The sequence below is a fragment of the Rattus norvegicus genome, chromosome X, assembly GCF_036323735.1.
Source record: "Rattus norvegicus strain BN/NHsdMcwi chromosome X, GRCr8, whole genome shotgun sequence".
NCBI classification, from domain to species: domain Eukaryota; kingdom Metazoa; phylum Chordata; class Mammalia; order Rodentia; family Muridae; genus Rattus; species Rattus norvegicus.
Window position 1 is genome coordinate 81,417,981 of NC_086039.1, and position 13,982 is coordinate 81,431,962.

Genomic DNA, 13,982 nt, shown 5'->3' on the forward strand with positions numbered 1-13,982 from the left:
TAAATCCAGCCAGAGCGTGATTGTTATTTCCGTACATTTGCACTACTGAACCAGTGGGTGTTTCTAACCAGGGAGATGTTGCTTACAGGATTCATAGCTTGGTAAGACCTTTGGTGATTTTCTCTCCAAGTAACATGTATAGAACCTTAAGAATTGTAAAAGATAGCTAGTAGGACTGAAATTCCTGGGGTAGTCTCCATGACCTATGCCTCAGGTATATGGTGTCTTCAGTAATAAGATCATACAGAAAAGTTCTGGAGGGTAATCAAGCACAATTTAATAGTTTGTAATTTGTTAGAGGAAGCTTATTTACAAACAAATTGAAAAGAGAATACCTGTCACTGGAGGGGTTTTTTTGTTTTGTTTTGTTTTTTTGTTTTTAAATAACCTATGCCCCTCTGCTGTTAGAGGGAAATTCCATTTAAACTCATCTTATGTGTAAATATGCATATATTATAGGAAACTTCCATAGCAGTAGGTTTCTCTATGGCATTTTCAAAGGTCTTCAATGTTAGTTATCTTTCCACACTCCTCCTATACCCTGTATTCCTATCTGCCACCTAGATCCATTCATATTTCATTATTTCCATTTCTCCCTTCATACCACCTGGAACCCCAATAGAAAGAGAGACTAATATTGAAGCAGAACATTATTCAAGTTAGTAAGTAACAAAGAACCCCTTTTCATGATGTCTACTCTATACTTGGTTCTCTATAACCAGTTATCATAAAGTAACTATAATTTTCAAAACTGTCAGCATATCTTCTCACACAATGCTTGCAAAACTATAGCCTTTAATAAATATTAGTAGCAAAATTGTTATGCCAATAAAATCCAAATGAGAAAAAAAACTGTCTTTCTGTCTGTCTGTCTGTCTATCAATCTTCATAGAGTATAGTCACCAAAATTTTGTCATGTTTTATGTCTTCATGATTGTGTTATTAATGAAAGTAATATCTTGGTTGTTTCTTCTTGAAATCAGTTTCAGAGCTTTTGCTTTTTTAAATATAATTACTTAATTTTACTTATATATAAGTTATTACTTAATTTAGAAACAAAAGTTTATAAAGAAATTTGCTCAAATATCATCAATTTCCTCTTGATTACCTGTGCTTCATTATTACTCTTCTGTAAGTGTTTGCCCTAAGACCATACCTGACCTTTTCCACTCTTCCATTTCTCTTTTGAGAATATGAACAAATATGTACATATTCTTTTTTTAATTTTGTTTAATCTTTTTTTATCCTCAAAATTTAATTCCCCTCCAGGTCCAAAACTCTGTTTTGTAAAGAATTGTTTAAAATGTTTGAATAATAAGTTGTAACATAGCTGACTTTATGTTTAAAAATTTTGAAATTTATTCCTGAACAGGTTCCAAGTTCTTAATAGCTGTTTTCTGTCTAAAATTTTGTATGATTTCTTTACAGAAAGAAAAGATATATAAGGTTATTTTTTTTTACTTTCAAACTTGGTTTGAAACAAGTTGTATAAATAATATCAAATCTAACCATTTTGAAATACGACATTAATTTTTTATCTATTTTAGGAATCTTAACATCTTCGCTACCTCTCCGAATTTTAATATTTGAACAGCTAACCCTTTGTTTTCTCTTTGTATTCTTCAGTTGTCTGATAACTATGATGGTGGTTTAAGAGCTGAGGGGGCATCTTTGGCAGCACCTACATGGGGACCTGAAGGAGGAAGATATGTTGGATTTGAAAGAAGCTATGCTGTAAATCCTGCTAAAGATCTTGCTGTGAGGCCTGAACAAGGACGCACAATGATTCCCGCAAGGGGCCGTTCTGTGAGCCCTGCAAGAGGGTATTCTGAGAGATGTGGTAGAAAACGGGCTGTCAGTCTTTCAAGAGGATACACTGAGAGACAAGCAAGGCCAAGAAGCCTGAGTCCTTTCAGTATGCATGCTGTCAGTTCTACACAGGAAATCGCTCTGCAAGCAGCACGAAGACCTCCAATGAGACATGAAGAGGAATTTCTTCTGGGAGCTGCAGTGGGACTTACTGTAAAACCAGCAGAAGGATATGATGAAGAAACTTCTAAATCTGCCACACCATCTCCCGAGTAAGTTTTTACCACATGGCTTTACAATAACCTGCTCACTATATATTATATCTCTAAAGTAAAATTGGATTTTTCATATGCATTCATTTATTACTCTAAGTATAAAGATACATTATATACGAGTTGTTTTAAGAATTTAAAGAAAAGAATTCAATAAAGAGAAATAGTTCAATGGAAAACTGGTATATATTCTCATCTCGTTTATTGGAGGATAATTTATGAAGTAAAAAAATACTGTATTAGATATTTCAAGAAAGTGACAAAACATTTAAAAAAGATAAATCTACCTTTTAGAAACATAGTGATTTTTATATATCTCCACAAACAATAAGCAATAAAATAATTTTACTCTCTTAATATTCAAAAGGCAAAAATGATCATACATAAAATGGTAAGACAGTAGCAAAGAAAACCTTATAGTGTTACTTGAAATGATGATGTCAAGTTATTCTTTACTTTATTATCACTTGAACAATATTCTATAGCTTCAAGAGTCACCCAAACTATCAAGTGTCTCTAAGGGTTTTGTTTTCCTCCATATAGTAATAGCCTATATATAGGGTGCTAAATTGTATAACATAAGTCAGTGTGTTTGACTACTTTAAAATCAATGTTTTATTTATAGTTTCCTTACATAAAAAATACTTGGTATCAAATGCCACACCCCCGGACAGTTTTCTAAATAATCTAGCTCTAAAAGGATAGAAACATTTATTTTCCTCTTCCTGCATATTGTCAGTTTTTAGTATGTGCTTTACTGAATAGTTATCAATTTAAATAAAAATACTCTTTGGAATATCATTTATACCTACTTTAAAACTGGAAAATATATTCTGAATTAAAATCATTTATTTCTTCAGGAGTATAATAATAGAAGATCCTTCCAGTTTGCAGAAGTCATTTTTTTCATGTTGCATTGACTTTAAAAATTATTTTTAGCAAAGTGAATCTTTTTGCTTTTATTTTTTGCACATCATCTTTAATTAAAATGTAATTATATCAACTTTTCTTTTCTTTTTGCTCACTCCATCCCCTTCCAAGTCTCCTTCCTACTATTCCATCCATATGTTGATAGCATTTTCTATTTGTGTTTGTCCATATGCACACAAATAATAGAGATACAACTTACTGAGTTCGTTTTTATGGATTATGTGTGTATTGTTTCAGGGATGACCATTTTGAATTAGATAACCACTTAAGGACTGATCCCTGGGAGAGGTTACTTTCTCCATTTCTCATCTGTCATGACTTCCCTGTAGTTCCTTGTCCAGGTTTATGATTCTGACACTTGTTGTCTTTCCTTGTTAACATATTTATTGGTGCAATATGAGTGTTTTAACTGTTCATGAAACTACATATTCAAAGTAAATGGCTAGAGGATATGCTGAAATCAGCTTTTCAATATAGTCAATTCAGAAATATTGACTTACCCTTTCCTTCAGAACTTCATGAACATTAACTAAAACCTCACAAACTTTGACATTTTGGATTAAGTACTAGGTATTCACTATGATAAAGATAAATAGCCTGTGATTGACAAAGCTTCATATTTTTTTTACATCTTTTTATCTTTATTATTATTTAATTAAAATATAATTATGCATTCTCTCCCCTATTGTCCTTCTCTCTCTTCCTATGCACTCGTTTTTTCTTTCACTCAAATTAGTGGCCTGCATTTATTTTGTAGTTGTTGAATATATATAGTTGTTGAATATATAGTTGTTGAGAGAAAAAGAGGGGAAGCAGGAGAAAAGATAAACCTTTTGGACCAGAAAGATCATGGAGGATACCATGTAGATAGGGGAGGCCAATCTTTAGGTGGCAGCGACCCACCATGGAAGCTTAGTGAGCCAGGTGGAGAGAATTCAGAACTCTAGGTCAGAGAATCTGCAGGGCTGAGAACAGACTGGCCTGTCTATAGCAGTGTGGGTTGCTTTTTTAAATATTTCACGCTACAAAAATGTAGTAAGAGATAGTGTTGTTTTAGGAAAACGGTGGTTGTAGATAGGCTCTCCTCAAAAATCCATGAATTCACCAACACCAAATATTTAACCAGCTTTCTAGTACCAGGCATAATTTTGCTCCTGTTGAGCCAGCCTTACGTATAAATCTCCCTCTTAAAGCAAAAGATATATGTCATCACACTGTCATTCTTATTCACAAGTCAGCTGAAGTGAGATGTGTTCAATTCTGCCCCACATTATTAACACTGCAAGACCCATGGTGATGAAGTTATAATATTCTCATGGCTGATGCTAGGAACATAAACCAAGCTAAACTTTATATTTATAATTTTTGCCTAGACCTCTACCCACTTTTCACTAACCAAAGAAAATAACACGACCAAACCTAACAAGCCAAAACCAGATTGACTTGACCTATAAAGGAAAGAAGAGAGGAGTACTTGCTAAATCATAAATTCTACCACACTGGGCAACCTTAATTCAATAATAGCTACACACTAGCTCTAAATATGACTTGATTTTCACTTTTCTTTATGAGATTGTTCTATGTCATTACTGGATAAAAACACTGCAACAAGTATTTTTTAGTACCTTCATAATTTAAAAATAAACAGGTATCTTATGAAATGAACATATTTTAAATACAAATGACAATGTTGTTACTTTTTCAAATTTCAGGAAGTTCTTGGTAAATAATATTGTCTAATATTAAGCTGGTAATTAAACATATCTGTTAAAAAATATGAAATAATCTACAGCAATTGATATGCATTTCAGTGGCCATTTCTAAATTATTTTACATTGCTCCATTGACTATATTTAATAAGCTCCATTGCTTAATTAATTTTACTTATATACAATATATAAACTTTGATTCATTAGAAGTCATCTTAGAAACAAGTTCAAATGCATCTGTTTATAGCGATTTCAATATAGCTGTTCATACATATTACTTTATTGTTTATTTTTGTGTTAAATCAATTTTAATAAATAATTTTCTGATAAAGAACTAAAAGATATTCCAATATCATGTGAACAATAAAATTTGTGAATTCTTATTATATGTGTGTACATATGTAAGTACATATATACATACATGCATAAATATTTACTAACATTTCAACACACTGGAATTTTCTACATATATTTTTTTTCTATTTTGATTTATTAGAAATTGCCCATGAAGCTGTTTCCAGGATTATTTCCAAGTTCTTGTTGGTCTTTTAAATATTGCACAATATTTTTCTATTGTCACTTGAACATTTAATAGGAAAGAAAGGGTTAAATGTTTCCAACTTTGAAACCGTAAGAGTATTCTCTTTTAAAGTTATATGTACTATTTCATTGCTTATTTCTGAATTATTTTTAGTGTGATTTAAAAACCTGCATTTTTCTTTTCTTTAGGAATATTTCTGATGATGATGAAGAAGAAGAAGAAGAAGAAGAAGAAGAAGAAGAAGAAGAAGAAGAAGAAGAAGAAGAAGAAGAAGAAGAAGAAGAGGAAAATGAAAATGGATCCTCAATCATAAGGGTAAAATTTACACAAGTATCAGTATTGTTTGAAAGTTATATTTCTCTAACATTGAAGTCATCCTTCCATGTCAATTCATATAGATTCATTTTATTCTTTCTATTTGATGGATGCTATTAAATGTATTAAATGTAGCTGTATGTATATATTGAATAATTTTGGAAGGAAGCAAATAAAATTATTGTTAATAGGCAAGAGGAATAGAAACACAGTATTACTATTTACACCTCATACTTGTATTTTGTTTGAATAATTTTTATAATATTTAACTTTGTCCTTTTAGTATATTCATAATTTAAAAATAAACAGGTATCTTATGAAATAAATGTTTGAAAACATGTATATCATAAGCTCTGAGAATACAATGACTCAATCATATTTCTTTTACATTCCTAAGGAGAAACTTAATGCTACAGATAAATATTAGACTCACAAAGTATGGCTAGACAACAATGACCTGGGTTTACTTTATTTGCTTATACATTTACTCATTAAGTATTTTATGATACATAAACACTGAAATTAGCATACACAGTATAATCACAAATTGCCTACTACAAAGATGGCTGGCACAGTATTATGAAACTTATTTTGTTATACTTCAATTGCTCAATCTAATTCCATGTTTTTTGAACTATCATAAACTTATTATCAAAAAATAATAAAGTATCAGAATAGTCAGTAATGAATATAAATGTAAAATATTGAAACAGCTAATTACAAATTTATCCCACCATGTATTAAAAATAATATAACAGGTAAAACTAAGACTAACTCTAGAAGTTCAAGCAGAATTTAATATAAAGGAGGATATTGATCCAACTAAAATAATTTTTTTTAATTTTCCTACATATATAAGATGGTTCTTGGTAATATCCATCTCCTACTACCTTCCTCTAGCTCTCCCTATAACCTCTCCAATATGTCCTCTATACTTTCCTTCTAGTTAAGTACTCCACAACTTCCAAACATATTCACACTCCCCTCCCAAGTTCATGGCTTTGTTTATTTATTACTGTTGTTAATTTATAACTGACTAAATCCATTTAGTGATTCCTACGTGTACAGAAGTGTAGGGTCATCCACTTATTCTTGGAGTACCTACCAATTGCTCCCTTACCTGCTCATACACAATGAAAAGTGCTACAACCTTCTTTAGTAGCCATTAATTGACTTTAGTTCCTCAGCTAGGGATAGAGCATCAAGAGACCGTCCCTCCTCCAAGATGAATATTAAATTCACTTGATATTGTGAAGGTCTTCTGTAATAACCACAGATGCTGTGGGTTTGTGTGTGCAGTAGACATGTCATATTCAGAAGTCAGCCTTTCACATCAGTAATGCCTATCCTACAGCTCTAAGATTCTAATTAATTTCTCTTCTACAAGAAAATAAGTAGCATTTCCTGATTATACTAAGATACTTTTGTACTTTTAATTTTTTAAAGTATTTCTATATTACATCTACTAATGAAGATGAAGTGTTACCATTACCTGATCAAATGAAGAAAGAAAATTACTATAGCCATTTAAGTGGATGGATAAGTTAATTTGCCTTTTCTTTTTTTTTTTTTGTAGAGTATTATAAATTGTTTCATGAAGGCAAAAGCCCAAAACTGGATTGACTGTAAGTTTCTTTTTGTTGGCTTTGTTTCCTTCTATTCTAATAAATGCATTTATCTCAATTGCTGCTTATATTGAAGAGCTAAAACATAATGTTAGCACTATAATTCCAAGAGTTGTTATAGAACATTTTTGTTATAGGTCATTTTAAAAATCGTAGGATGGACATTTGATAGTGTATGCATGCCACATGAAAATATCCAAATAGCAATGGTTTGTCCAAAGGAATAGAAGCACATATATTCTAAGAATTACACCTGACTCAAAATATCACTGACTGTATGAATTTTCCTTTTGTCAGTTATTCTACAAATTACCCTTTTCATATATGAAACTGCATTCTATACATTGAGGGATTCCTTTTCATGATCTTTTACTTTTTACCTTTAAGAAAATTCATAAAATAGAAAAAACTACTTTGTTTACTCTTTGTTAAAAAGGGATGATGTCTTTAAAGATATGTTTATTTAATTTTGTAACAAAATTAAACCATTGTGCAAGCAATACTAGGGCTTTATAATTCTCTGTTAAACTGTTCTTTTGGGTAATGAGCTCTAAGAAATAGCTGAGCATAAGAAAAATGTGCAACTTTGTATAGCTTCGTGAAGAGACTTAACACATTTTGCCATAAACTTTTCAAATAACGTAACCTAATATGAGCAGCTATTCAACTTAAACCTGCTGGAAAAATTGTTCTTGTTAGTAGAATCCCAAGAGAAGAGTGTATTGCTAAATAGAGTGATTGTTGCAGGCTGTACTCTGGATTGTAAACTTATAGAAACATGGAAAACAGTTATAATTAATAAAATATGAACGGATTTTAAATTTGAATAATAAACATAGTCTTGTTTTGACCTTTTTCAAAGCAGTGGGTGATAAGCTCAATACATAAAAGTAAGCCAAGAAAAAACTTTCATCTTTAATATATTGAGATACTTTAGTAGAAATTTTTTATTATCTTTAATTGTTTTTACAGTTCAGTCATTATCCCCCTCCTGTTCTGCCCTCCTACAATTTCTCTTCCCATTCCTCCTCCCCCATCTCCAACAAGATGTCCCCATCCCCCACATCCCCCACATCCCCCACATCCCCCACATCCCCCACATCCCCCACATCCCCCACATCCCCCACATCCCCCACATCCCATCTGGCCTTCCCATTCCATGGGACCCCAAGGCTCTCAAGGGTTAGATTCCTCTTCTTTCACTGAGGCCAGATCAGGTAGTTCTCTGCTGTGTATGTGTCTGGGGCCTCCAGCCAGCTAGTATGTATTGCTTGGTTTGTGGCTCAGTATTTGAGAGATCTCATGGGTCAAGTTTAGTTGAGATTGCTGATCTACCTATGAGTTCACTCTCCTCCTTAGCTTCTTCCAATCTTTCCCTAGTTCGACTACATTGCTCAACAGCTTCTATCCATTGGTTGGGTGTAAGTATCTGCTTCTGTCTCAGCCAGCTGCTTGTTGGGCATCCCAGAGGACAGCCATGCTAGGTTCCTGTCATTAATTACACCATAGCATCAGTAATTGTGTAAGGCCTTGGAGCCTCCCCTAGAGATGGGTCCCAATTTGGATCTGTCACTGGACCTCCTTTCAGTCTCTTCTCCATTTTTGTCTCTGCAGTTCTTTCAGACAGGGACAATTCTGAGCCAGAGACTTTGACTGTGGTATGGCAACACCATCCCTCCACTTGATGCCATGTCTTTTTACTGGAGGTCGACTCTACACGTTCCCTCTCCACAGTGTTGGGCATTTCATCTAAGGTCCCTCACTTTGAGTCTTGAGATTCTCTCACCTCCTAGGTCTCTGGTACATTCTAAAGGTTATTTATTTCCATTCATTCTGCTGACCTTAGGGACTTCATTCCTGGTTCCCCTACATAATACCTGATCATGTTCCCTTTTTTCCCTTGTATCTCCCCCTTCCCTCTCCCACCCAGTTCTCTCTCCCTCTGCCCTCTGCTTTCTTCTCCCTCCCAACTGGAATTGAAGCATCCTCACTTGGGTCTTATGAAAATAGTGGACCTGTGGCATGTTGGGACATCTTTTGGGTATATGCCCAAGAGAGATATAGCTGGGTCTTCAGAGAGATTTATTTTCAATTTTTTGAAGAACCAACAGATTGATTTCCAGAGTGGTTGTACCAGTTTGTTATCTCACTAGCAATGGAGAAGTGTTCCTTTTACCTGAGTTTTTTATCTTAGGCATTCTTGGGATCTCAGGGTTGTTTTAATTTGCATTTCCCTGCTCACTAAGGGCTTTTAACATTTACATGATTCTCAGCAATTCAAGATTCCATTGTTGTAAATTCTCTGTTCAGTTCTATACCCCATTTATTTTGATTGGGTTGTTTAGGTTTTTGGAGGTTAGCATCTTGAATTCTTTATATACTTTGTATATTACCTCTCTATCAGATTTGGGGGAAGTGAAGACTTTTTCCCCAATCTGTAGGTTGTCATTCTCGCTATTAACTATGTCCTTTGCCTTACCAAAGCTTATCAGTTTCATGAGGTCCCATTTATCAATTCTTTTTTTTTATTTTATTTTTTTTTTATTATCTTGAGTATTTCTTATATACATTTCAAGTGTTATTACCTTTCCCGGTTTCCGGACAGACATCACCCTCCCCCCTCCCCTTCCTTGTGGGTGTTCCCCTCCCAAACCTCCCCCCATTGCCACCCTCCCCGCATAGTCTAGTTCACTGGGGGTTCAGTCTTAGCAGGACCCAGGGCTTCCCCTTCCACTGGTGCTCTTACTAGGATATTCATTGCTACCTATGGGGAGAGAGTCCAGGGTCAGTCCATGTATAGTCTTTAGGTAGTGGCTTAGTCCCTGGAAGCTCTGGTTGCTTGACATTGTTGTACTTTTGGGGTCTCGAGCACCTTCAAGCTCTTCCAGTTCTTTCTCTGATTCCTTCAACGGGGGACCTATTCTCAGTTCAGTGGTTTGCTGCTGGCATTCGCCTCTGTATTTGCTGTATTCTGGCTGTGTCTCTCAGGAGCGATCTACATCCGGCTCCTGTCGGTCTGCACTTCTTTGCTTCATCCATCTTGTCTAATTGGGTGGCTGTATATGTATGGGCCACCTGTGGGGCAGGCTCTGAATGGGTGTTCCTTCAGTCTCTGTTTTAATCTTTGCCTCTCCCTTCCCTGCCAAGGGTATTCTTTTTCCTCATTTAAAGAAGGAGTGAAGCATTCACATTTTGATCATCCGTCTTGAGTTTCCTTTGTTCTAGGGATCTAGGGTAATTCAAGCATTTGGGCTAATAGCCACTTATCAATGAGTGCATACCATGTATGTCTTTCTGTGAGTGGGTTAGCTCACTCAGGATGATATTTTCCAGTTCCAACCATTTGCCTACGAATTTCATAAACTCGTTGTTTTTGATAACTGAGTAATATTCCATTGTGTAGATGTACCACATTTTCTGTATCCATTCCTCTGTTGAAGGGCATCTGGGTTCTTTCCAGTTTCTGGCTATTATAAATAAGGCTGCGATGAACATAGTGGAGCACGTGTCTCTTTTATATGTTGAGGCATCTTTTGGGTATATGCCCAAGAGAGGTATGGCTGGATCCTCAGGCAGTTCAATGTCCAATTTTCTGAGGAACCTCCAGACTGATTTCCAGAATTGTTTTACCAGTCTGCAATCCCACCAACAATGGAGGAGTGTTCCTCTTTCTCCACATCCTCGCCAGCATCTGCTGTCACCTGAGTTTTTGATCTTAGCCATTCTCACTGGTGTGAGGTGAAATCTCAGGGTTGTTTTGATTTGCATTTCCCTTATGACTAAAGATGTTGAACATTTCTTTAGGTGTTTCTCAGCCATTCGGCATTCCTCAGCTGTGAATTCTTTGTTCAGCTCTGAACCCCATTTTTTAATAGGGTTATTTGTTTCCCTGCGGTCTAACTTCTTGAGTTCTTTGTATATTTTGGATATAAGGCCTCTATCTGTTGTAGGATTGGTAAAGATCTTTTCCCAATCTGTTGGTTGCCGTTTTGTCCTAACCACAGTGTCCTTTGACTTACAGAAGCTTTGCAGTTTTATGAGATCCCATTTGTCGATTCTTGATCTTAGAGCATAAGCCATTGGTGTTTTGTTCAGGAAATTTTTTCCAGTGCCCATGTGTTCCAGATGCTTCCCTAGTTTTTCTTCTATTAGTTTGAGTGTGTCTGGTTTGATGTGGAGGTCCTTGATCCACTTGGACCTAAGCTTTGTACAGGGTGATAAGCATGGATCGATCTGCATTCTTCTACATGTTGACCTCCAGTTGAACCAGCACCATTTGTTGAAAATGCTATCTTTTTTCCATTGGATGGTTTAGCTCCTTTGTCAAATATCAAGTGACCATAGGTGTGTGGGTTCATTTCTGGGTCTTTAATTCTATTCCATTGATCTACCTGCCTGTCTCTGTACCAATACCATACAGTTTTTATCACCATTGCTCTGTAATACAGATTGAGGTCAGGGATGGTGTTTCCCCCAGAAGTTCTTTTAATGTTGATGATAGTTTTTGCTATGCTGGGTTTTTTTGTTATTCCAAATTGCCCTCCCTAACTCTATAAAGAATTGATTTCAAATTTTGATGGGGATTGCATTGAATCTGTAAATTAATTTTGACAAAATAGCCATTTTTACTATATTAATCCTGAAAATCCCTGAGCATGGGAGATCTTTTTACCTTCTGCTATCTTTGTAAATTTCTTTTTTCAGAGACTTGAAGTTCTTGTTATACAGACCTTTCAATTGCTCACTTAAAGTCACAGAAAGGTTTTTTATGTTATTTGTGACTATTGTGAATGGCGTCATTTCCATAATTTCTTTCTCAGTCTGTTTAAACTTTGAGTAGAGGAAGGCTACTGATTTGTTTGAGATAATTTTATATCCAGCCACTTTGCTGAAGTTTTTTATCAGACTTAGTAGTGCTCTGGTGGAAATTCGGGGTCACATAAGTATAATATCATATCATCTGCAAATAGTGATATTTTGACTTCTTCCTTTATAATTTCTATCCTTTTGACCTCCTTCTGTTGTCTGATTGCTCTGGCTAGGACTTCCAATACTATATTGAATAGGTAGAAAGAGAGTTCACAGCCTTGTCTAGTCCCTGATTTTAGTGGGATTTCTTCAAGTTTCTCTTCATTTAGTTTGTTGTTGGCTATTGGTTTGCTGCATTTTGCTTTTACTGTGTTTAGGTATGGGCCTTGAATTCCTGATTTTTCCAGGACTTTTATCATGAAGGGGTGTTGAATCATGCCTAATCCTTTCTTATCATCTAATAGATGATCATGTGGTTTTTTTCTTTGATTTGGTTTATATAGTGGATTACATTTATGGATTTCCATATATTGAACCATCCCTGCATTCCTGGGATGAAGCCTACTTGATCATGATGGATGATCATTTTGATGTGTTCTTGAATTCAATTTGTGAGAATTTTATTGAGTATTTTTGCGTCGATATTCATAAGGGAAATTGGTCTGAAGTTCTCTTTCATTGTTGGGTCTTTGTGTAGTTTAGGTATAAGCTTAATTATGGTTTCACAGGAGGAATTAGGCAGGACACTGTGTATTTCTATTTTGTGGAATAGTTTGGAGAGTATTGGTATGAGGTGTTCTATGAAGGTCTGAGAATTCTGCACTAAACCCATCTGGTCCTGGGCCCTTTTTGGTTGGAAGATTTTTAATAACTGCTTCAGTTTCTTTAGGAGTTATAGGGTGGTTTAGATGGACCTGGTATTTGTCTAGAAAATTGTCCATTTCCTCCAGATTTTCCAGTTTTGTTTAATAAAGGTTTTTGTAGTATGATCTGATGATTTTTTTAATTTCCTCAGATTCTGTTGTTATGACTCCATTTTCATTTCTGATTTTGTTAATTTGGACACACTATATGTGTCCTCTGGTTACTCTGGCTAAGGGTTTATATATCTTGTTGATTTTCTCAAAGAACCAGTTTTTGGTTCTGTTGATTCTTTGCATAGTCCTTTTTGTTTCTACTTGGTTGATTTCAGCTCTGAGTTTGATTATTTCCTGCCTTCTACTCCTCTTGGGTGTATTTGCTTCTTTTTGTTCTAGAGCTTTTAGGTGTGCTGTCAAGCTGGTGACATATGCTCTCTCCTGTTTCCTTTTGGAGGCACTCCGAGCTATGAGTTTTCCTCTTAGCACTGATTTCATTGTGTCCCATATGTTAGGTATTAGTGCCTTCATTTTCATTAAATTCTGAAAAGTCTTCAATTTCTTTCTTTATTTCTTCCTTGACAAATTTGTCATCGAGTAGAGCCTTGTTAAACATCCATGAGTATGTGGGCTTTCTGTTGTTTTTGTTGTTCCTTAACACCAGTCATAGCCCATGGTGATCTGATAGCATGCATGCGATTATTTCAATGTTACTGTATGTGTTGAGGCCTGTTTTGTGACCGAGTATATGGTCAGTTTTGGAGAAGGTACCATGTGGTGCCAAGAAAAAGATATATGCTTTTGTTTTAAGATGAAATGTAATATAAATATCTGTTAAATCCATTTGGTTCATAACTTCTATTAGCTTATCTATGTCTGTGTTTAATTTCTGTTTCCATGATTTATCCATTGATGAGAGTGAGGTGTTGAAGTCTCCTACCATTATTGTTTGAGGTGCAATGTGTGCTTTGTGTTTTAATAAGGTTTCTTTTATGAATTTTGGTGCCCTTGTATTTGGAGAATAGATATTTAGGATTGAGAGTTCATCTTGGTGGATTTTTCCTTTGATGAATATGAAGTGTCCTTCCTTATCTTTTTTGATAACTTTTGGTTGA

General features: G+C 34.9%; 1 protein-coding gene across 14 annotated transcripts in view; it reads left to right on the forward strand.

The window, feature by feature from the left end:
- Positions 1-13,982, forward strand: part of Tex16 (testis expressed gene 16) — a 376,428-nt gene that overhangs the window by 285,361 nt on the left and 77,085 nt on the right. For all 14 annotated transcript variants that reach the window (XM_063279704.1, XM_063279698.1, XM_063279707.1 and 11 more), the window contains 3 exons: positions 1,627-2,081; positions 5,450-5,576; positions 7,153-7,201. In XM_063279704.1, the coding sequence (XP_063135774.1) occupies positions 1,627-2,081; positions 5,450-5,576; positions 7,153-7,201 (631 nt within the window). The remainder of the gene's footprint in view (positions 1-1,626; positions 2,082-5,449; positions 5,577-7,152; positions 7,202-13,982) is intronic.